Source organism: Tachysurus fulvidraco, chromosome 4, assembly GCF_022655615.1.
Source record: "Tachysurus fulvidraco isolate hzauxx_2018 chromosome 4, HZAU_PFXX_2.0, whole genome shotgun sequence".
Classification (NCBI taxonomy): Eukaryota; Metazoa; Chordata; class Actinopteri; order Siluriformes; family Bagridae; genus Tachysurus; species Tachysurus fulvidraco.
In genome coordinates this window covers 12,724,128-12,748,976 of record NC_062521.1, presented here as the reverse complement: position 1 = coordinate 12,748,976, position 24,849 = coordinate 12,724,128, and the positions used below count along the sequence as shown (strand labels likewise).

The window sequence follows — 24,849 nt, the reverse complement described above, 5'->3', positions numbered from 1 at the left end:
GCATGTCTGAAAGACAGAATAACTTTTTAGAATTAACAGCACAATACTGAAGAAGCCTAACAAGAAAGAGTTTGCCACAACTCTCCCGATAGCACAACATGCAGTCACTTCACAGTTACACCTAGACAGCCTTAAATAATATATATTAGCATGGAACACCAAATCTCATCACCGAAATATTGGACAACTTTTTATTAAGGGTAAAAAACACAATATGCTACATTAAAACTCAGTTAGAAGAGTATAATAATCATATACACTTTTTTAATTTTTTTTTATTTTGTCTGTTTTAACTAGCTGTACCAGTACCAGTAACTAGTTTGGTTTCTAGGCAACCAACTCATGAGCCTATTCAGCACTCTGGAGATTTTAGTTGACCAAAGGGCTAACTAATAAATTATGAAGTATAAGTCACAAATTAGTCTGGTTGACAACAGGTTGTACAATAGCATTTTGTAAATGAGAAGATGAGGATGAGAGAGAAAGATAAACCACCGGACACAGCTCAGATTTTGCAACCTTTGTTGAATACCTGCCAGGAAAGTATAGCACACACCCTCGCTGATAGGCTTGACTGACGACTGTGACAGCACAAGACTGATGTTTTGACTGAAACCACTGTGCTCAATACGAAGCTGTAAGGCTGAATAATGAGTCACACTATACAAGCATTACAGGTACTAATTAACCTTCCCTCTTATCAGGGTAACCCCAGTGTTTATGAGCTTATATAATCATACATCTTTTACACAAGCATGCTCTTTGGCGTAATTACAATCAACCTCATCATGGTTTCAGTGACCGAACCATCCAAGATGTTGATATCAGTACAGACTTTTTCCCATCTCAGCCCCAGAGGACAGTGAGAGTGTGGTGCAGCGTGATGGTGCAATATGGTGTATTACTTCGGGTCTTACATAAACCTCCTAGCTCAAGCCCCAGGAACAAGCTCAGATTCAACAGCAAGGTGTCTTTTAACTCCTACGTTTTGCAAGACTGAATTCACTGTATCAATATTTGTTTTACATTCTAAATTCTGTTAATAGAAATGACATTTGTGAGACATAGTGTCCCATCTGAAATGATTGAAACGACAAGGCCAATTCATTTGTTTGTGATATACACCAAAAACATTTGTGCCTGAAATAAAGAGACGGATATGAGACAAAAGTTTCGGATTTCCGCTTTTATTTCATGGTATTTACAGCCGGATGTAAATAAGACATAAAACCTTTTGTATCAGATCACTGTTTATTTTTTAAGTATAGGAACAAAAAAAAATTAAATTGCAGTAAATAACACTTGCCTTGTTTGCAATAAGTAAGCCATGCCAGCAAACCACTGACATCACCAAATTGTTGGATTCTTCTTTTGTTATGTTTTTCCAGGCTTGTACCACAGCTTCTTTTAGGTGTTGAATGTTTTGGGGGCTTCTCACTTCAGTCTCCGCTTCAGGATGTGAAATGCTGTTCAGTTAAGGTTAAGGTCTGGTGATTGATTTGGCCAAATTACATCCTTCCATTTTTTTTCTCCTGATGAAGTCCTTTGTTGTGTTGTCAGTATGTCTTGGGTCATTTTCTTGCAGAAGTTCCTCCTAATTACATTAGACACATAATCAGTACAGATTAGTGAGACTGTTCCAGAAACAGCCATGCACACTACCACTATAGTGTTTGACCAACAAGCTGATATATTTTAAATGATGAGATCCAGATCCTTTTATTCTTCACACTTTGACCTTTCCATTCCTTTGTTGGAGAGGCTTTACTTGTTTCCACAACTTTCTGGCTCATATCTGATTTCTTTGAATTCTAATCTGTCCTCCTGATTATTATTTCTGAGGAATAGTTTAGATCTTGTGGTATGGCCTCTATATATATCTGCATCTTCAAACAGTGGCTTGTGATACCTTCAGCCCTGCTTTGTGGAGGTGGTTGTTGCTGTCGTCACTGACTGAGGTTTTCCTTGGCCGGTCTGTTCTATATCGGTAGATCGGTACCGCAGTCGTTTCCAAATGTTGCAAAATTTGCTATGCCCAATGCTTGTGCAAAGGTTTTGATGGATTTGACCCTTTTTCCAGATGTTCAGAATAGTTTGTTTTCCCCCCATAATCAGCTCTCTGGTCTTTATGTGGGTTTATCCTTTTCCACAACAAATGCAATATTCACAGGTAAAAGTGAAAGCTAACAGCAACAGTAGACATGCAAATCTAATTATTGTTAAACAAACAAACAAACGATGTAACAGGACACACCTGGGTAACAAGAAACACGCGTCAGTCACATGTTTCATTATTTTTGCTTTCCTAAATAATGTGTGGTCTGATACAAAATGTACTGTTTTACATCATATAACACACCAACATATAAATACAAAGTAATAAAGATAGAAATTCTAAACTTTCTTTTCACATTCACCCAAGACTTTGTTATTGCACACATATACAGAGCACATTGGCATGCTGACAACAAACCTGTAATACAGAGGAGTGGATGAATGTTTAAGGAAGATGTATTGAGATTGTGTCTCTCCCTGTAGCAATTTGGGAGTAAACAGATCTGATGCATCATGACTACGAAACAATAACAGGCAGAACAAGCTGTTCCAGCTCAATTTCCTTTAACATACTAGATTATAACCTCGTTTCAACTTGTTTTCTACTGACAAAGTTATTTGCAAGACAACAAAATGTGTATTGCACAAATAATGGCAGAACTCAAAAGAGAAATTTGTTTTGATTTTATCTGCCACAGAAAATACCTAAAATATTGCTGAATCTTAGGCCTAAGAAAGTTTAACATGGTGATTGGGATTTAAAGAGAGGGAAATGTAAATATACTTTCAATTAATTCAGATCACACATTATCAGCTCACATGTTAATTACGTTATCAGCACACAAAACACAAAGCACCACTCGTACAGTATATTCTCCCTGGAGTCATATCAACTTCCATATTTAGCCTGTATAGCTGAGTGCAGGCCTGTCTGGACACACACAGCTCTAGGTGACAGAGTTTCTCACAGAGCGAGCACGAGAGCATGACAGAACCATGCACACTGACTGTAATTTCTCTCAGTCTTGTCAAGACGCTGCTCTGAATGGTTTCACATGCAGACCTGGAGACAGCCAGCACGTTCCGGAGTACAACTCAGAAGGCCTAGGGTTGTTTTCTCATAAGGGCCTGAAATATAGGTTTTTATTACAATCTCCGAATCAATGATGTACAGTTTTGCACTTGATGAAAGCCGTAATGCTACTTCTTTTTATTAAACTAAAGAGAACACCTGATGCCAGGGATATAATTTTGTTAAAAATCTCTCTCTCTGAGTGAGTGAGTGAATGAGAGAGAGAGTTTAGACATACATCAATACTTTAAAAACATAAATCTTTAGCAATAAATAATGTATATAATAATGTAAATAATGTATAATTATTACTATAAATAATGAAATATAAAATATACAAGATTTAATAGAATCACTGATCCATTATCAACTATAAATGGATTAAGTTGGAGAGGTGCAAATTAAGATGTAGATTGATTTACTCGGACTGCTCTTGTAAACTCAAGAAGGCAAACTATACCCGATTATATAAAAACTTGTGCTTCCATTATTTGTCTTTAATAAATTTATTACTTCACCCTGAAAGTTTATAAAGTGCATAATTTCTGGCTGACTGGATATTCCCTGCTTTGGGGCAAAGCATGAGCCAGCAGCAAACTGATCTTAAAACCTTAAAAGCAGATTAAAAAGCACCAAGATTAGTAATGCTCAGAATGACTCACACAGACAGACCAATAAAATAACATTAATAAAGTAAATGCTGTACGAATATTAGTCAGCCCCGCTCATTCCCTGTAACACACCTTTACCTAATCATGACCAAACTCCAGCTAAATCTCTCTAATGACCTTTCCTTAAACAGTCACTCTGTTCTTTTTCATTTCCTTTAATGTGGCTTAGATTCTAATGCCTTTGGTTTGAATTAAGGCCACATTCAAGATACAGTCATGTCCTGGCATGCTAGAAGCAATCTCACACTCTTTCTCACTAAATAAGCTGGATCTGGGGAACATAAAACATCACATGTGGTGCCTGAACAACCAGCTTGTGAGCAGACAGGCCTCAGAGGGAGCATAGTGCATGAACACATCTGTTCTCGACATCATAGCTTTAGAAGAGATTGGGAGCAATTTGTGAGATAAGTAGATGTGCGATTTGAGGGACAGGGCAGGGTTGGCTGAGAGGGTGATAGGAGGATAAAACAGGAGATATTTGGAAAGAAAGGAGAAACTGATGGTGGATTTAATGCACTTTAATGCCGACCCCCCGACGCACAAACAGAGAAAAAAGAGAAAAGGGGAGAGACAGAATGTTGGATCAGCATAGCTAATCTCAGCTGTGTCCTGAACCTATGGCCTTGATATTTTCGTCTTAGCATTACTGCAATCTATGCATTTCCAATGAAAAATAGCACTCTCTCTCTCTCTCTCTCTCTCTCTCTCTCTGTGTGTACTGTATGTGTGAGATTAGAGCAGGGGAGACCAAACAGGACCTCAACCTGTTATAGAATAAATCTAATACATTTCCTGGAGCATTTGCCTATAAACACTTATTACTGTAAGAGTAATTCCATCTCAGCTATTTTAAATAGTAATAATTACTGTGCACAGAATTCAGTGATTATTGTTTTGTACTAATTCGCTTTTCCTGCTTAAGATTAAAACGCCCGTCTGGAGGATACACTGTAACGGTCTGTTTCAAGAAAATGCTGGCAGCTCGTCAGCATCAGCTTACCTGTGCTCCTCTGTGGTCATGGTTAACTGGCAGGTTAGAGACTTTGTGAAGTTCCAGCAACGACAAAAAGGAACTGCACCTACACTCAGTCATGAGCAAATCACATGAGACAGAGAAGGGCTCAGAACCAGAGGAAAATGACTGTTTACTGTTTACAATTCATTTTGTCTGGGTTATGAATTGTGAAATGACTTATTAGAGTCTTCTTTAAAAAACATGTTCATTTAGTGGTTAGTAAAGCATCTGGCCGAGCAACGGTGTTGATTTTTGAAGAATCCTCCATTTATATTACAAAACCAGGATTTCTATTCTGATCCTCACAGCTCGGCCTAGCTCTCGGAGAACAGGCAACATTTATAACAAATACCTTTTGCTTTTAAGGTGCATCCCATTAGTTAATACTAATCACTTTCATGTTTTACCTCAAAAATCAAAAGATATAAAAGCTGAAGTCATAATGTTAATGTCTCTCAGTGTTCACTTGTGCATTAAATGCAGTTAGTTGAGTCATCAGTGTAGTGAGTGGTGACATAAATAGCAGATTATCCCAATAGAAAATATCAACATATAGTGCAGTTCAGCAGTATTGCTCCAAAGCGGCCACATCCACAAATTTCTGAAATTATTAAGACTCCAGCCAGCAGTTTCTTTAACCAATGGATCAAATCATTCCATAATGTCCATCCATTCATGTCCATGTCCCGACCTTTTCCTCTGCGTTTTATGTGAAGCATCCTTGCTTTCACCCCACAGGCAGACTTGTGTACCTGCTGTTCCTTGCCACCTCCCATCTCACACTCCCAGTGGAACACAGTGCTATTATTATAGCAACACTCTTCCGAGGTAGATTATGCATTATGTGTTTGTGTCACTACTTTTGTTCTGTTCTTGTTTTTCATGTTCACTGAATCCATTCTCTTCAAAATAAGAGACAATTAAAAAAAAATGTCACTAGACAGGAAAATATAAAACAAACTTTCATCAGTCAGCCTATTTTCTGTTTCAGTCTGTACGCAATATAGGCTGTAGCTGCAACAATTCCTTTCTGACATGTTAGACATTTCCTTTCTTAAGTGTTATACTGAACTTTCATCAGGTTTGCTACACAGTTGTGTGGTGTGCTTCCTCTTTTCCAGAATCCGGTTGAGTTCCTCGGTAAAAGAGTAGTACATTGGAGACGTGGTGTCTCCATCAGTTTGTCTGAGTAACACGTAACTGTTGCCATTCATTTTGCGTAAGACGCTGGGCAGTGTGGCTGAGAAACCATTGGTGTAGTCTAACTCGGAGTTTGGTGGAGGTGGTGGAAGTGGTGGTGCAGGAGGGAGCTCTTTATTGGAGGAAACCTGGGCCTCTCCAGGAACAATCTGCAGTAGTCCATCTTGTGTTTTTGCTTTCCCGTTACAGTGGCTGGAGATAGTCTTCAGCTCCATGCGGTCATTTTTTTTCCTCTTTCTGTCAGCTTGAGCTGCTGCTCGGAGAGAGTACTTCCCCCGTTTGCTCTGCACACAGAAACCCACGTACAGAAGTACTACAGTCAGGACCAGACACAATCCACCAAGGATGGTGATCAGAGAGATATACATGGCCTCCATGTTCCTCACAGACTGGAACTGTGGAGGGAGGGGAAAGGGCAGCTGTGGTGATGGATTGCTGCCATTGGAGTTGGGATGGAGTGTCGAGTGAGGTGGTGGTGGAAGGTAACGGTGCACAATCAAAGTGTATAACACTATGTGCATTTGCATGCCATTCTCCAGAGCGAAGCAGCTGTAGTTGCCACTCTGCTCTAGTCTTGCCTCAATCACCAGCAAGCCATCAGTGCCAATGCGATAGCCTGAGTTCAGCCCATAGTCCTTCAGCTGTTCTGTGTTCCTCATCCACTGTGGGGTTGCAAGATTAGAGCCGAGCTCACATTGCAGGAGCACATCGTCCCCTGCCATCACGGAGCGAACACGATGTTGCACCAGGTCTGAAAATGAAGTCAGGGAAATCAGTGGTTGCAATTTCATCTAAGGGTGTTAATAAGAACAGGTGCATTTTGAGTATAACGTTAATAGTTTTGAGGTATATTCATTCATCATTCATTTACTGACTCAAGTGCTATCGATCAATTATCAATTATATGTTGAAATCATAATAAATAAATTGTAATTGGATGTTTTGCACTAAATATTCAACTGATATAAACAGCTTAAGCTATTTAATATTGTGTTATTGAAGCACTGAAGGCTTCTCCTGTTACACTGGACTGATGGGAAAATCAGTATGCATACCATCTGCTGCAGATTTCGCACAGACTTCATTCCCATTAAGGATGTCTTGAGTAAGATTGGATCTGCACATAATTAAAAAAAAAACATAATTAGTTCCGGTTGAATCCACATAGAACTTCTAAGAAGTCTGAGTACATTTAAAAATCCCCAACTTGTTTTCAGTGCATGGGAATATACAGTAACTACTAATAATATTGTGTAGACAGAAATGTTAAAGTATCTCAAAACAGAGACATGTCCCATGGATTCAGGAAGGCAAATTTCCCTGGGGGGTTCTGGACTTACGCAACCAAAGGCTAGACACGTACCTGTCTGTGTGTGAGGTGATGTCCACACATTCAGCCCCATCCCAGGCACAGAAAGGATCCCGTGCTAACACGCAATCAAAGCAGGACATATATCTGTGACATGTGGACAAGGGCAGCTGCACGACACCAGAGGGTGAGCCCACATACACACTCATCTAGAGGTGAAACAACAATCAGACACAACAACATAAACAAACATGTCTATGATTTTGAGCTAGATCCTTCTGTTGTAGAGGGCATTTGTCTTTTTTTTTTTTTTTTTTTACCAACCTGCTTCTGAGAGATGACTATACTGTTCACAGGCTGTGGTTCCTCAAACAGCTGCAGCTCTTCAATAATGTGAAGCTGACCTTTAACTTCTACTGCTCTTTGGAGCCAACCTTCATCTGCAGCATGCAAACATCCAAAATGATCAATGAAACTGAGGAACTTAATACCACAATCATGTGCCATAGAATAACACGCACACCTTAGCCACCCAACATGCTTAAGTAGAGTCTGAAGTGACAAAGTGTATAAGCAACTAAAAGTGCTTTCATATATGCAGAGTTTAGTCTGTTTGAATTAAAACCTGTTTGCCCCGTGTGAGTCATTGAGGCAGGTGAGAACACAATTACGACACTTACATCAAACCAAAACAACCAGTTTGATAGTCTACTAAGAAAGCTGTTCGATCCTTAATCAGCCCAAGTGCGGGAAGTAAAGCAAGCGTGGCATGTGTTTTGGGGTATGGATAACATTTTCAGTAGACGTAAGCTGCTTTAATGATTCACAAGACGCAATCTGAGCCAAAGAGCACAGCTGTAGCATTAATGATATTTCAACTGACAAACAAAAAGAGAAAGTGTGTGTGTTCTCTGTGCTCAAACGATTCTGTGATTTCTGTACAAACCTGCTGAAGATTTGTGTACATTCTTCCATTTTCTAATTGCTGACCAATGAATGAAATGAGCTGTTTTAATACTTTGTTTATTTAATAAAGGGATATGCGATACCCAAGCAAACCAAATCACTAACAAACCAAATTCTCTCTCATTCGGACTGGACAAACAGACTAGTAGTTGTGAACGCTCAAGTAAAACGCACCGGTCCCAATGAAGAGCATGTGATATGACTGGCCATCTAGAGCTGTCACTTTGTGCACCACTATTTTAGAGTAGTCCACGGTCCTTTGAAACACCAGGGGGCGTTGTCCTAGAGGAAGGACCTGTCGAGACATTAATGGATGTCGTCGTACGAAATGCAGCACGTCGTCTGGCAGGTCAGTGGACAGCTTGATGCCTTTTTTTCTGAGTTGATCTGTGATGCACTGAGGAGAAAAGATATGAAGGCATATTGTTAAAGTATCACTTAAGGGAAGTCCAAATGCAAAAACGCCACACTATGCACCAATTATTGCCCCCTGGCTTGAAAACAGGAAAAACTAAAACCACTGAAGTAAAACACTGCATCTTGTCCCATGATGTTAGACATTGCACAATTTTAGCCTCCAGGAAAGACCCATCGATGTCGACATGTAAATGTTTAGGTTCTAACCTAACTGCCAGCAAAGGCTGACAGGTTTAAAGCACCAATTACAGTCAGCAAAACTGTTTTCTCAGAAATTTTTAGACAAGCTAAACAGCTACTGAATCTGAACATGAAATGTCATATATCTGCAAAGGCACTCATTATAAATGTCTTGGCATCTTGACATGTCTTTTATACTTGATCCTAATCTCCATGGCAATGAGCCATTACGCCTTAAGAACCTCATCACTAAGGCTTTGCTTCATGCTTGCTTCTCTCTCCTCAGTCTAATTGCAATGCTCTGTCCTTGCTACGTCTGTCACGTAGGAGCACAAAGCAAGCAGGTGGAACTGGGTGGATCAAGATAAGCAGGCAAGAGTAAGAGGAGACTACAGAGCTGCAGAGTTTACCGAGCCAGGTCTTGGATCAGGCACCTTCCCTGTGTACTCAGTCAATTTGGCGCCAGCGTCCTCCTGGTTTTCCATGTAAGGCCCTTCAAAAATCTGCTGGATGTCTTTGATTGAATAGCGGCAGATGGCCGAGGCTTTGACGTTTTTCCTGTAAAACAAAAACAGTGTTTAATGCAATCTCAAAGCAACAGTAATGCAAGAGGTTCAAGCACCACATTAACTAAAAACCCAAAATAAATGCTCAAAATGTGACTGAGTAAATTCATGCTTACGTTATATCATTATTTGAATGTTTCTAGGCAACAGAAAGTAGAAAGCTAAAAAAAAGGCTTCAAATCAAAGTTTTGAATCAGTTAGTGCAGGTCTGATTTTTTACAGTTTGTAGTGGGTGGGCCTGCTTCAGCAGCTCGAGAGGCTCTCTTCCTCTGAGCCTTGGCTGATCTCTTTGTTTCTCAAGGTCTTGGCATGTTGGCACAGAGGCTCCAAGAGCCCACAGTGTAACCATAGCAACATAAAAATAGATTACAGATGTATTAAAAAAAAATAAAAAATAGACGTCAAAAAGATATAAAGGAAGGTAGAGGGACGGGGGCGAGAGAGTGAGACACAGACAGAGACAAAACTCATCAAGAGCTGCAGTACATTCGTCTGACAAGAGGGTAGAAAAGGGACGGGGACAGAGTGAGCATATATTACTGAGCATATATTAGTGACTGAAGAAGAGAGAAGAGAGGGGAACATGAGATGAGGAGTAGAAAATAGGAAGAGAAGTTAGAAGGAAGATAAGCCAAAAAAGGGAATTAGCGGTACAAGGATTATTTGCGAGTGCTTGCACACCAGTTACCAGTATTTTCCAAGTTGTACAGAAAACTAAAAAGACCACAAATGAAGATACTGTTTAGATTTTATGATGAAAGCCTGTCAAATGCCTGTAACGGTTAGTGGTCATATTCTTGTTATCAAGAATATTTAATCAAGTTATCAATTCAGCATTATACACTAATCACTGTATTTATTATTTATTTCTACCAAAATTGCCCAATCAGACGTGTGCTTACTTACAGACCGACCCTTATGGATGATCACACCCTATACTTTGCAACGCTGACCTTATCGGAATCTTGAACATGGCTTTCAGCTTTATATCAGTTAAAGCTATTCGAGTAAACCAAAATCTACTCTGCTAGTATTGATTGCAATGTGATAGCCGTGTTGTTTTCATGTGTCTTATCATTTGGACAAATTGAACTTAAGTTTGAGCAAACACAGTTAATTGGACCAATAAGCAACTTCTTACAGCTTAAACAAATGAACAATTTTCACTGTAGACTTTATTTTATAAGAGATACCTGTTTTTCCATTTCAAATACAGAAGTATTACCTGTCAGTGGCCAACTTGGATCAAGTTCCACAGGTTACTAGAGAGTGCATACTGTACATGGCCAGGTTTCATGGCAATAGCTCAATGTTAACCCTCTTAAAATCTGGCCAATGGCAGTCCGTTTTTTTCTCTCCACCAGATCCACAAGAGCACACAAACATTGCATAATCAATGAAGCATGCATGCAAACACTATCTGGTCAAGTTCTTAGCATGTGGCCACCAAAAACAATTCGACCTGAACTTGAAGGTCACAACAAGCGGTTCATTATAGTGCAGTTTTCAAAGTAATCTCTCCTCACTTGTTTCACCTTTCTGAGTCAGCAAACACGAAGGGTTTCTCAGTTCAGTCATCTGTCCCTCATTTATTCATCAGCTTGCAGTTCACATGTCAAATCTCACACCAGCCTGCCAGCTCATTAAAACTGCTCTTCACTTAGATAACAAAAGGAGAGCCTGAGCAAAAGAAAAAGCAATGCTTTCTTCCACAATATACTGTATGGAAAAAACCTAGTTAATACCTCAATACCTTATTTATTTTATATCTTAATTTTATTTGATTTAACACTAGTCTTTTTTTGTTGTTAAACCAAGACTTAGAGGAGCAGAGCTTCAGAATTCTCCATAGAACATCCTCAAATCTATTCAGAGTGACAGACCTGCTTATGAAAAAAAGATAACAGACCTCAGGCAGCCAAAATCCTGTCAGCCATTCTTCCTGGGATTATGCTGCTGGAGTGAGCTTCTGAGAGATTGAGTACAGACACATCGAGCATGAGGTGCATGGCCAAATGGACATATGCACTCATGAACAGACTGATACCTTAGTAAACTCAAAAATGCTCACTAGTCACTGGAATAATCTTTGGTGGTGGCTGTCAATGCCTTCGTTCAGGTGCTCATCTACCTGGGCAAACTCAGGATCAGAATTTTTCCATATTTCTTATATAGCCGCTGAAATGAGTCTTGTGTGATCTACACACATAAACCTCAGCTGCCTGCTTGATTCAATCAAGATTTGAAAAGGTTAGGTTCTTGTTTTTAATGGAAAATCAATCAATCAATCAATCCTTTAATGAATCAAACAACCAGGACCACAAAAGATATCAAACTCTACAGACTTCTTGTTCTTACCATTCCAGGCCAAAGATGCCATATAGCATAGTGTCCTCAGTCCTGGGGCCCTCCAGCACAAACATGCTGCGTAAAACATTGAAATGGAACTCGTAGTCGGGGAGCGAGCAGACCAGCCGAGCCTTCAGGAAGGATGTCCACTTCTTTTGTAGGGTCAGGAGACCACCTCTGTCGCTCTGCAGGAGAAGAGAATAGAGAATGGGGGGAAAAATCTAATAGAATGCACTTATTACTGAATTTTACAGGTTTAAAAAGTCTTAGCCGCTTACATCCTATTAAATAATATGAATATGGACAATTAAAAGATGCCATTCAGCCTACAGCTGGCACAGAAAACCAAAGTATTTGGATGAAACCAGATATAATATAGGGGTAGAGCATGTAAATGGCACACATATGGTGGAGGAAGGGTTATTATTATTACTTATATTTATATTATTGAAAACTAAGCTGGAGATCAAATGCATAACACACTTAAGTCAAGCATAAATTACCCATTTGCTCTTGGCAGGATCACTATTCTGCTGCAATTGTGATCATGGGAAATTAGAACAGGTTGAACTTGGTGAGAAAAGATATTTGACATGCTGAGGGTTGGATTTAGCAAATTTCATTTACACTCTGATCCCCCAGAGGAACACAGCTCTTATTGGACACTACACCAAATGCCTCTGCATGCAGTTTTCTCCCAGCCGGGCACCTCCCCTGAGCCAGTGTGTTTAAACAGGCCCTGCACACTAAGCTATACTAAAATACACTAGACCAAATGCCAAAGAAACTTTAGTATAAACTGGCAAAATTTCTGAGACAATGTATCTGCAGTAATCATTAGTTGAACCTTTCGGAATCAGCACTGAAATAAGATTCTTTTCTAAAAATGGCTAGTCTTCCACCTCACAAATGTACACTCCAAGTTTTTTTTAAACATTTTTAAATGCAGATAAATGTTTAATGCTGGAAAAAAAAATTGTAATCATTCATCGAAAATAATAACACACATATCCTCATTAGGGATTAATGAAGAGAATATTAAAAACATTTCAGAAACACATTTTTCAGATGCATGTGTAATTAGATAGTTAATAGACTCATTTTCAGCTTGTGAAGAACCTTAGTCAGTCTGTGTGCGCAGCGTATTTTGCTGCTAGCATGAAGATAATGAAGGATAATCTTCTCATTAAAGTGATCCTGCTGTGTAGACTAGCAAAGAGAGATCACGAGTCTGCCCACAGTCAACACAGTTCAATATACATGAGACACTACTGCAAAACTGCAAGACTCAATACAATTCATTTTTTTAAAGACATATAAAGAAGTAAATTAATTGTAATTCACAGATCAAATTCACAGCCCACTACTAACAGTGCTAAACAAGCTTATATCAATGCAATCTCAGCGTCTAACAGTGTATCCTCTCACTAAGCCTTCCATGAAATGTTCGATGAGCTTCGATTTCATTTAATGTCTATTGCAGTGATGTAACCTAGCAGGCTGATGGAATATGTAGTTCAGTGTAGACTCAGCATTGCAAGTGCAGTAAATAACTTGGCGCAAGTGCATTCTGTCCTTGAACACAGTGCCAAATGTCTAACGAGAACCGTGGCAGAACATCCTGCCTGAGTAAACAAAGTTCTGCTTTACTAAGCTTCGCCTGAGTGGGGAACATCTACTAGCTTACGTCAGACTGATTGCTGAGGATTGGAGAGCAACTAAGTGATGGATGAATACATTTTTATAAAGAAAGAACTGCGAAGCTGAGAATCACTGAGTGAGAGCAATGAGCTTACTGTAATCTGAGACTGGCACTTTGAGCAGAGTGTGTAGGGGGAAAAGCAGCATGGGAGAGAGAGTCTTGGCAACTACACCAACTGCACTGATGTGAAAACTCTATTAAGGATCGCGTTAAGCTGCAAAGAAAAGGGAACTAATAAGGTTTCAGCTTTCTGCTGTGAAAAAAAAAAAAAAAAAAGGTTTTCACACACACACACACACACACACACACACACACACACACACACACACACACACACACACACTTTTATTATTCTTATGAGGACCATCCATGAACATTTTTAAAGATTAATGCTAATTATTAATGGTAAATAATAATTAATTCTATACATACAATTAAATCTAACTTTAAATGATTACCATTCCCCCACCCCAAACACACACACACACACACACACACGGCCGAGGGTGACAGCCTATATAATCCAATAGGTCAGCTGACTAACTAATATCCCGTATCCTATACTAGATAATAAAAAATTAATAAACTCAGATTTACAATTTTTTGCATGATAAACACTGGTTATACATATATAGGTCATACAGGCTTTGAACTCTATTCTCAGCTCTTGTTCTCTTTCCTGTAGTCACTCTATAATACACTCCACTGCACCACATTTCTATACAAATGCCTCCTCTGTGGGCGTCTGAAGGCTTTACACATATCGTACGTTCTTTGGTTTTAAATGAAGTGTTGCCAATTCATGCCAGGAAAACGAAGGGGGAAATATCAAATATGGATGAAATTAAATTATTGATAGTGCTGATACTGAGAGACAGAGAGAGAGAGAGAGAGAGAGAGAGAGAGAGAGAGAGAGAGAGAGAGAGAGAGAGAGAGAGAGAGAGAGAGAGAGAGAGAGAGAGAGAGAGAGAACCAATTCTCTAAGCAAAATGAAAACAGAATTCTGGGGCCTCATTTATCAAAGGCATACTTTTGTGTGCAAAACGTACATACACGTTATTATGCACTGAATGGGATTTATAAAGTTTTGCTAATTCATGAGGATGTGCATATAGTCCTGACCATGCATATGTAAGAACCCCTAGGGGCAGAAGTTTAAAATCAGGTAAAACGACTATGTAGAGCTCCAACACCATGTACCGTCAGTGATTTCATCATAACTGAAAGATTAATTACTATTTTCAGTTTTCACAACATGCAGATAGATGACAAAGATGGAATGGAATGTAAAATCCTATAACAGGAAACAGACATCACCGCGAGCAGCAACTCTGCTTTTAAAAGGGAAGTTGTTTACGATCTATGGATATTAGATTGTGCTTCTTTATCTGAAGGAGTCACATCAATTTTCAACGTGTGGGATTTATCAATGGCACAAGCTGTGCATATACACAGCATGAGAGATAAACACCAGTGAACACTTTGCTTAAATAATAGTTGTTCCTCAAAGGTTTCATTTATCAAACATGGTAATAACTGACTGTATTAAATGTGTCGAATCCAATACATGTGTAACCAAATGACTGTGTTTAAAGATCAAATGTGTTTTTTAAATCTGATTTCACACCAGCTGAAATAAGCAGCTGGCCACAAATTACAAATGTGTGCTCAGATCAGGAATGGCTTGGGTTGTACCTTACACACACGGGCCACTCGGGCCACCCTGCTGTAGCCGGAGTACAGACTGTGCTCCTGACTCTTCTCCGTGAAGAAGAAATAGATCTTATCGTCATCTCCGACAGAGCTATTCACACTCTCCTTCATCAGCGCTGACTGGACAAAATCAGCCTCTGCACAGAGCAAAAACATTTCTATGTTAATACGATGTGTGTTCAGTGTGGAGAAAATGACCTTAATCCCCACTGGAGAAACGTATGGAAAACATCACTACACTAATCCAGGGAAAGCTATTAAATTGAAAAAGTATCAGTCTATAAATACGCTGATATTAACCGAGGAGCAGATGTTTTTTCCATATGCTGTAATGCATTCACTGACCATAAAGCCAGCGAGTGGGGGCTTCCTCTGTTCTCAGCGTGGGGTTTGGAGAGTTCCTACGAATGTCTGGAGAACTCCAGAACTCGTACTGGGAAGCCGTGTACATTTGACCATCTGAGAAAAAAGAACAGTATTGTGATTATGTGTGAAAGGTTTATGACCATAAAAGATGCAACAAAAAAAAGGATGCTTTCACCAGAAGTTATATACTTGTATGTAGTTACAAGCATGTTATTACATAGTTATATAGTGTTTACCAGTAATATGTTTTTCTATAAAATCAACCTGAAACTATTGCCCTGTGTTCACATTAGCGAGTAAAGTCAATGGTGCTGCACCAGGTTTCCCTCTTGTCGCTGTAAAAATGACAGCAGCCCACATGTATGTAACATGTGTATAATAAGTACTGTGTAATATCTACATACCTCCATGTGACTTTTGTTTAAAATGCATTTCAATATTTAAGTAAAAGCCATGAAAATATTTATTTATTTAGAACCTATTCCAACTAGATGGTGACGTATAGAAGATTAAGCAAAGATTGAACATCCTGCACTACAGCTTCTTTATAACAAGCAATTTTTTTCATGAGCAGTTTTTCTACTAATAATTAATCTTAATTAAGTCCTTGTTGCTGTACTTGCAGCTCCATCTTCAAGACCTGCACAGGCAATTTGTGGTTGTCTCGTATTAGTCTGAACGCAGGGTTACGACAAGTCTTTACAGCGTAAACAACTGCTGCTGATTATTTCATTACCAATAAGTAGGCCTGTGTAGCCTTTAGCAGGGTCATAAGGGCACCTTTCTCGACCCTCCTCGAACACAGAAGACAATTTAAACTCCCTACAATCCTGCAAAAACACAGGGGAAAAAACCAGACAGACATCTATAAAGCTATAAAGACAAACATTGTAAGCATCAAAATAAACATGAAACTCATGTGTGGACTCATAGGGTTTTAGATATTGTACTCACAATATATGCACACTGTGGGCTAAAGGCATGAGTTCCACAAGTATATAAGTGGGTGCTGTTAAATCTCTGCAGGAATCGGATGTGGTTAAAACATTCAGTCTGTAAGAGAAGAAATGTGTCGGTAAATTAGAACAGGATAAAAAAGAAATGATCTAGATGTGTAAGGATGGTATTAACCTTGTTGTCTTTGCCTTTCTTCAGACAGAGCTGCTTCTGGTCTTCAGGGGCCTCCCAGTCAATCTGTACGAGGGAAAGATCGGCATGTCTTTCATTTACCTTGCGCCATCTACATTCACCATACTTTTAAAAAGGACATCTGAATGAAAAAACAAATGCAATCTCTGTATTTGACCATGTCAAGGTTGCTTGTGCCAGATTAGGCTTTGTTTTTCTTTAAAACAAATCAACAACAAAAAAAATAACATCCAGCAATAGTGGCCATTGTGTGTGCGAGAACACACTGCTGATGCCAGGCTGGTTTGAGCAAAAAGGAAAGCTACAGTAACTCTACCAACCATGTTTGGACACCGAGTCCAGGTAACCCTAATAAAGTGCATGCTGTTTTTATAACGAATTTTCTATTCTGGCAGCAAAAAATCTAAAAAGCTGTCTTTTCACTAGACACTAAAAAAAAAAAAAAGAATCTGTGACATGCCAGTGGAGTACTCACTGTGTGACTGGAGCTGGAGATATTGGAGGCCTGTAAGGCATACAACGCTCCTCTAGCTCCTACATACAGCAAACCTGACTCGTCCTCTAGCAGTAGGGTACTGTAGTTCACAGCAGAGCCACTGAAACGTCTGCACTTCCACAACTCTGATGGGGACACAACACACACAGGTCATAGAAAAGCCTCAAACTGGTAGAATTTCAAGTTGACGTATCAAAGACTTTCCACAAAAAGATGGTACCTGCAAGAAAACTATTAAAGGAGCAAACAATCAAATCTCGAGTCCAGCAGATGTACGCAAAAGTATGCCAACAATAACATTCCATCAATGCCCATGTACACAAAGCAAAATTGATTGATTACAAAAATAAATGCATTTTAACAGGTTATGACTATGCACAAAGAGAGCAGCTTCATTTCCTTTGTCACAACTGAATGATTTGTCTTATTGGTCATCATTTGTATTGGATAGCTTTCCTTATTTTACATATACTTTAAAAGACAGTAACATAAAATGAAAGAGTTGCTGTCCGAGTGAGAGCCAAAAACACTTCTATAGCTCACTCTGAATATTGGTCTCAAAATGCTGTAAACAGCATAAAATAAGCATAAACATCATAAAATGGAATAAACACTGTACATTAAGCAGTACATTTCATATCTTAATATACGTCTTAGAGGTTTTTCACAAATACCAAATTTCTTGTGCAAAACACTCATACCTTTTAACACTTTACCAATAAACTAATTCGTATGCAGCTTGATGAATGAGGACCAGTGTGGGTAAAACAGTTACGCTTTATTATTCTATATTAAAAACATTTGAACAGTGATGGCATGCTTATGTGGTACTGTTTTTCCATTGATGCTGTATGACAAACACACTCTACATATTGTGTTTCTTCTCTGTGGGTGTCTCTAGAAGGACGGGCCTTAGAGGCAGTAACGGTAAAAGATCGTATGTTGTTTTAGGAATGCTTTAGCAATCAACTGGAGGGACACAGACGTCAAGCAAAGCCAGAGAGTGACAGAGTGGAGTAGGTTTCAGAGAGAGGGGGAGAAAGAGAGAGAGTGACAGACAGAAAGAGATAGAGATTGATTTTTGAGAGAGAGAGAGAGACAGAAAGTAAGAGAAAAGAAATACAGAAAGAAAGAAAGAGAAAGACAGACAGACAGAAAGAAAGAAAGCGATAAAGAGGTAAAGAGAAAGAGAGAGAGAAGGACAGACAGAAAGAGAGAGAGAAGGACAGACAGAAAAAGAGAGAGAAAGACAGACAGAAAGAGAGAGCGAGAGAATCACTGCACTCTGCTGACGCTGCTCTCTATTTACCTATGAATCACTAGACAAAAACACATTAATCATGTTTTTCTCTCGGAGTAAGACAGTTTTATTGTTATCCCTCAAGCATGGTGCGTGTGTGTTAGTGTGTATGTGTGTAACTTATCTACAAAAAAAACTTGGTCAAACATTTAAACGACTGAAGAATGCATCAGGTTTACAAAATACCTTGTTTTTACAAATATCCAGCCTTGGAATCCTTCAAAACACCCCCCGCCCCCAAAACACACACACGCACGCATGCACACACACACACACACACACGCACGCATGCACACACACACACACATGCACACACACACACACACACACGCACAGACACACACACACACACGCACAGACACACGCACACACGCACGCACGCACGCACACATGCACACACACGCACACATGCACACACACGCACACATGCACACACACATCCTTAACTTGGGCAAAACACCTCAGAAAAGTGAGTCAGCAACACAATCGCCAACCAGCCTTCAGGAATTAAAGTTCACCACTATGACATCACAGCACATGGCCAGGAACTGGAGGTTGGATGAGTCTCCGTTAGTTCCCTCAACACCATACAGTACATTGTTTATGGTGAAGACATTCTGTAATATTGTCCACATACTACTCCCACGATAGACCACTACATTATTACCCATAGCGCACCATAAATCCAGGGCACAAGCAATGCACACTACTTAGTAGCACTCTACATAGCGATTTTCTTTTAACTCACATTTATGAAGGATGGACACAGGCAAGTGTGTGTGTGTGTGTGTGTGTGTGTGTGTGTGTGTGTGTGTGTGCGCGCACAAATGAGCATTAAAACATCTTTCTTTTGTGGTTTCAGCTCATTGGTAATTTGTAACCTCCACATTGTTTATGTAAAGACAGGTCATGAGTTCGCTCGCTAGCAAATGCCTGGATTCAGTCCCTCACTGCTGCCTTATATAGTGCTCTGTACTGAACAGTTTAGGGTGTCAGACAATGATCTGTATGCGTCTGTCTAGTGCTCAAAAATTTGTATTTGTAGCAGTATAAACATAACATTCGGAAAACACTATATTAAAAAAAAGAAATGCAGTGTCTGGGTTCCATCTCTAAGAGTTCATTCACACCCTATTTCACAAGTGATAAGTACAAAACTGCTCACACAGATTTTATGCATGTTTGTACATGCACACAGTATTTTTAACACATTTAGCTTGCAATCGATTATAATTTGTTTAACCAGTAGACAAACAAACTAGCAGCGTACTCTAAAGCACCATCACCCTGACCAGGCCCAAACAATAATCATGTCCTGCAACTCGTATTTGCTCATTTACAGTCTCTAGTCTTACCCAGATACCCTGTAAATATTTCAGGCATGTTTTCTCCCCAAAATAAATAAATAAAGAAGTTCCTTTTCATATCCGTATTTAATCCGTATAAAGTATCCGCATTTGTTTGCATACCCAGAACAGTCTATAGTTAATAGTAACAGACACAGGACTGACTGTATAGAATATCAATGTAAGTATTGCTTATTTCCATTTTCTTTGTGTAATAGACATGTCTTGATCAACCGCAATCAGGGGAAACCATAAGTATGACTAATGTAAAAAATGGCAGACTGTAGCCTTACAGTGTCAGTAATGAGAGAACCCATTTCTTTAAGACCTGAAGCAGAATAATCCAACTGTGAGCTCTATCCTTCTAGGGGCTCTCGCTCTCTCTCGCTCTCTCTCTCGTTTGTGTGTCTGTGTATATGTAAAGTACTACAAGTACTAAAGTTCAGTCATGATGTTTATTTGAAATTCCCTTTAGTAATAATTCAAGCTAAACTGGTTTGTACTATAAGCTTTAAAATGTACATACTCCCATATACCTCAGATCCTTACATTCCTGCAGCTACACAACTAGCCCACACATGTGGACAGATCTTATATTAGTGTACTGTATTAAATAATCTATGCTTTAATCTGATACGGTAGATCTTCCAAGCCGAGGTTTTCCAAACCGGACTCTCATTATAAGAGTACGATATCCCCACCCTGAAGAGGGCAAGGCAAAGCAAGCAATGGGTACAAACAAGCAGGGAGAAAGAACCTACACCCAATTCAACAAAACATCATCATCTACTACACACAGACAGACACACACAGATACACACACACAGACCAGGCAAGTCTATTCTCAGACCTGGTTCTGAACATCTGCCTTTCAGTCACCTTAGTGAAGAACTTATGACTCACATTCACAGCAGAGGTGTGAGAGAAAGCACAGCAAGCCCACAATACAATTCAATTTCTTAAGCAGCTCTGAATAAAGAATGCTATTTCACAATCCATTTAGGCCAAAGGTAACACAATAACCAGGGGAAACTTCCTCCTTTTTTATTCTGACAAGCAGCTTCCTCATCAAAATATGGGGTTTAATGACACCCATGCAAAAGTCCATGAGCAAAGACATTTATTTCCTGTGACGTTTGGATGACTGTGCTAAATCACAGTGCAGGATTCAGCATGGAGTCTGAGGTACACGCTGGATCTGGCACACTCATGAGCATTATACACACACACAAAAAAAAAAAAAAAAAAAAGAGAGAGAGAAGAGAGAGAGAGAGAGAGAGAAGAGCTGTGGAACTGAAGCTGCCACAGTGTGAGCGTTACAACATTGTTACACAGCATAACATTTTATTAAGATTTCAAGATCCTGTGACAAGCGATCACATTCTCTGTTGCCTTTCCATACACACACTGTCATGGTCTTGCCAGATTAATTCCAACGAGGGATCATAAGATCAGTGAGCCGACAGCCGTATGTTAATGTGTGTACTTGTAGGATAGAAAGAGAGATATTGAAGTAAAACAAAAACAAATGCTGACCTAACCTGATCACAATATTAATCAGCAACAGAGAGACAGAGAGAGAGAGAAAGAGAGATAGAGACAGAAAGATAGCAGAGTGTGTGTGTCGCCACGAAGGAATGTTTTCTGAGTAAACATCTTTGAAGGTCTCATGAGGACCCGAGCAGGGCAGAACACAAGGCTCACTGTGACATGTTCTTTTCTATCATGCAGAAACTTGGAGTTTGAGGAATTACTGAGTGCTCGTCAGATTGTATACACGCTGTGCTAAACCATGTATTCAGTTGGCATGTTAGTTAGTATGACTATCCCCGGAGGTTGCCAGATGAACTCTTGCCTATTCAGCCTTGCATAACAATTAACTTTAACCACAAATGGTGCTGCTCAGACCTGCCTATTAATTACTACACCCAGAACAAAGTGTCTTCCCACGATGACTCACTAGTAGCAAAATCTTTGTGTAAAGGATTGAAGGATTCTGCTGAAATAACCAGCAAAACATAACAGTAAACAGCCTGAATTTACTCTCACATTAATAACTGTCGCTCCCTCCCACATGACTCTGTTAGCCCTCAATATCAAAAGCACCCAAACAGATTATCTGGCTACAGAAGGAGTAATCTACGTTTTCTTTTTAAACACAGTCTTGTCATCTGTTTTAATGAGCCATCATTTGGTTACTTTTCAGAAGTGTGTTGACACACACAAGGAATTTGGTTCCAGCTGTTTGTGACTCTCAAAAGTACAGACGTAAATAACACTATACTATACAAGACGAGATAATACAGACTATACAAGACAATGCAGATGTGATACAATATAGACAGTGCGAGTATTAAATATGAATACAGAATATATGGCCATGTTCACACTGCAAGTCTTAATGCTCAATTCGGATATTTTGCTCAGATTGCTGTTCACATTACCTTTTAAAATGTGGCCTATATCAGATACCAGTGTGAACCGTTTGCTGTTTTGAACTGACCCGCATGCGCAAACGAACAATAACAATGACGTCACACGCAGCACGCCGTTGCGCTAAAAAGTTGGCGAGGTTATGGAGGAAGTATTGTATCATCTGGTGCAAGCAAACATATCATGTAATGCTATAATGTGAGGTATTCAATGCAAACATTATGAGCTGGTTCTCGTAAGCACTTTATATAACAATCTTAACACACACACCAGTCACGTTTTGGGCGGCACAAAAAAAAAAAAGGTTTTCGTTGGAGCATAATTGTGACGAATGTCGATGTAGATTGACGTAAAATATGCATCAAATTCCCCTTGGTTGTTCACACTGCGGCCACATTGGAAAAAATCTGATTTGGGTCTGATTCAGGACCACATATGGGAGTGGCCCAGATCTGATTTGAGTGTTCACACTACACCTGAAGAAGTCTGACCTGGTCACTTGACCCCAAAAAATTTGGGATTTGGGCCTCTTTTACCTGCAGTGTGAACGGGGCCTATGACTGATCGGTTATGTACATAATAAAGTGTGAGAAGAGCATGGTAGTGCAAATGACAGTATTGTGCAACATGCAGCAGCAGGAGTGTATGTAACGTATACGCATGACGTGATGACTGACAGTTCTGATTATAAGTATCTGATTCTGATTATAAGTTCTGAGTGCAATACTTATAGATATGAAGCACACCTGGAGGTGTGAAGATATTGTTTTCAAACCTGCAGTAGAAGGTGTTGAGGTCGTCAGCCAGGTCTTTGTTTTAGTTACTTTTAACCCATGAAAATCACCGTAAACCTTCAACGTGGTGCTTTGCTGGTTTAATGTATATAAAATTACTACAGTGGTATGATATGGCAATTCTGCAAGATTGGCATGTACACACACACACACACACACACACACACACACACACAACTCGCGTGTGTGTTTGTATGTGTGTGTAGGTTTACTATGCGGAGGAGAGCTAAGTGATGATGTCATCCATCTCCGGCTACTTTGCCAGTTTTGTTCCAGCTAAAGTAATTACACATAAGAGAAACCCACACAAATGGCCTTGGGAACCCACACAAATGACCTTTCCATCTTAAATGTGTTGTCTCTCACTCTCTCTTTTTTTAACCAAATAGATTTATCCTTTCTTTATTCTCTGCTCTATCCCCTTATCCTATATGCCATTCTTCATGTTATTGGTATAAGTGTTCAAAATACAAGTAAATTAGTCGCACTTAAAGGGCATAGCAACTTCATGCTTAGCACATTTGCCTTGCACCTCTTGGATTGGGGGTTCGATTTCTGCCATCTCATGGTGTGTGTGTGTGTGTGTGTGTGTGGAGATTGTATGCTCTCCCTGTGCTTCAGTGGTTTCCCCCATTACCCCAATTTCATCCCCAGTTCAAATATATGCAATGTAGGGTGACAGGCATTTTTAAATAGTCTATAGTGTGTAGAGTGTATGCAGAGTGTATGTACAGTATAGGTTGGCATGTTGTGATGGAGATAAAAATCAAAACACAAAAACAACCACGGTATAGATTATACATTCAAAAATATGACAATAAGCTTTCTTTTTTTCCCCTCTTTCAGTGAGATTTCACAGAATCTCCAATGTGCACATTACATTAAACAATGTTCTTTAAAGCACACGGAGTGAATAAATGAAATGATTAAATGGGTGAGGTGGAGGGAGAGAGAGAGAGAGAGAGAGAGAGAGAGGGAGAGAGGTCATCTGATAGTTTTCTATATTGAATAAGTTGCTAAGAAACTCAACGAACAGATTTTTCTAAGTTAGTGGCTGATATAAAAAGACCAGATACGTGCATCAGGAGAAGGTGAGAGAGTTGAGGGGGGAAAATGGTAGTATGTGGGTGGACAGAAGATGAATGATTGTGGCATAGGATTACATGCACATACTTACATAACACGAGTACACACATCGATTGCGTCAGCAATAGCGTCACTCATTTCTAGCAGTTTTTAAAAAAAATGCAGTTTCAATGTATGATGCTAAGCCTTCTGGTCATCAAAACAATAGGTCATCCTTGAGAATGTCAGAAATAGAAATGAGCTCGTCCCATGTACAGAGTCAAAGCTGTGCACTGGGATCTTTCTGCTCAGAGGAATGCTCTATCCCTGTGAACTGTTGCTTCAGGGCAGATTGTGGCCTGGGAAGTTAAACAAACTTGGGACTTTTGACATCCATGCTTGCTTAACTCCAAGTAGGAGATAAAAGGAGAGTCTGAGGTGGTTCGAGTGACTGCAATATTTGCACATGGACTATAGAGCACAGTCAACCTGACAGCCCGGATCTGTAACTAGAAAAGATGGCGTTCCTCAACATCTGAGTAACAGCCAATCTTGAGCATCTAGTGCACTCATCTGAGCAGAAACCTGGATGAAAAGATTTGAAAGGGTGCCCTGGTGGGCCTCCCATATCTCAGAGGAAGCATGCAGATAGGAATTTGCAGTGAAAAAGAATATTCTAGAG

The 24,849-nt window shown here is 39.6% G+C and overlaps 1 protein-coding gene across 2 annotated transcripts in view; it reads right to left on the bottom strand.

Moving 5' to 3' along the window:
* Positions 1–4,929: 4,929 nt before the first annotated feature.
* sema4ga (sema domain, immunoglobulin domain (Ig), transmembrane domain (TM) and short cytoplasmic domain, (semaphorin) 4Ga) overlaps positions 4,930–24,849 on the bottom strand; it is a 29,080-nt gene continuing 9,160 nt past the window's right edge. For both annotated transcript variants that reach the window (XM_027141936.2, XM_047812311.1), the window contains exons 3-15: positions 17,209–17,354; positions 16,716–16,778; positions 16,539–16,637; positions 16,321–16,414; positions 15,564–15,677; positions 15,201–15,355; positions 11,813–11,988; positions 9,299–9,446; positions 8,466–8,688; positions 7,650–7,765; positions 7,380–7,534; positions 7,072–7,133; positions 4,930–6,767 (exon numbers count right to left, since the gene is read on the bottom strand). In XM_027141936.2, the coding sequence (XP_026997737.2) occupies positions 5,878–6,767; positions 7,072–7,133; positions 7,380–7,534; positions 7,650–7,765; positions 8,466–8,688; positions 9,299–9,446; positions 11,813–11,988; positions 15,201–15,355; positions 15,564–15,677; positions 16,321–16,414; positions 16,539–16,637; positions 16,716–16,778; positions 17,209–17,354 (2,441 nt within the window). In that variant the 3' untranslated portion in view covers positions 4,930–5,877. The remainder of the gene's footprint in view (positions 6,768–7,071; positions 7,134–7,379; positions 7,535–7,649; positions 7,766–8,465; positions 8,689–9,298; positions 9,447–11,812; positions 11,989–15,200; positions 15,356–15,563; positions 15,678–16,320; positions 16,415–16,538; positions 16,638–16,715; positions 16,779–17,208; positions 17,355–24,849) is intronic.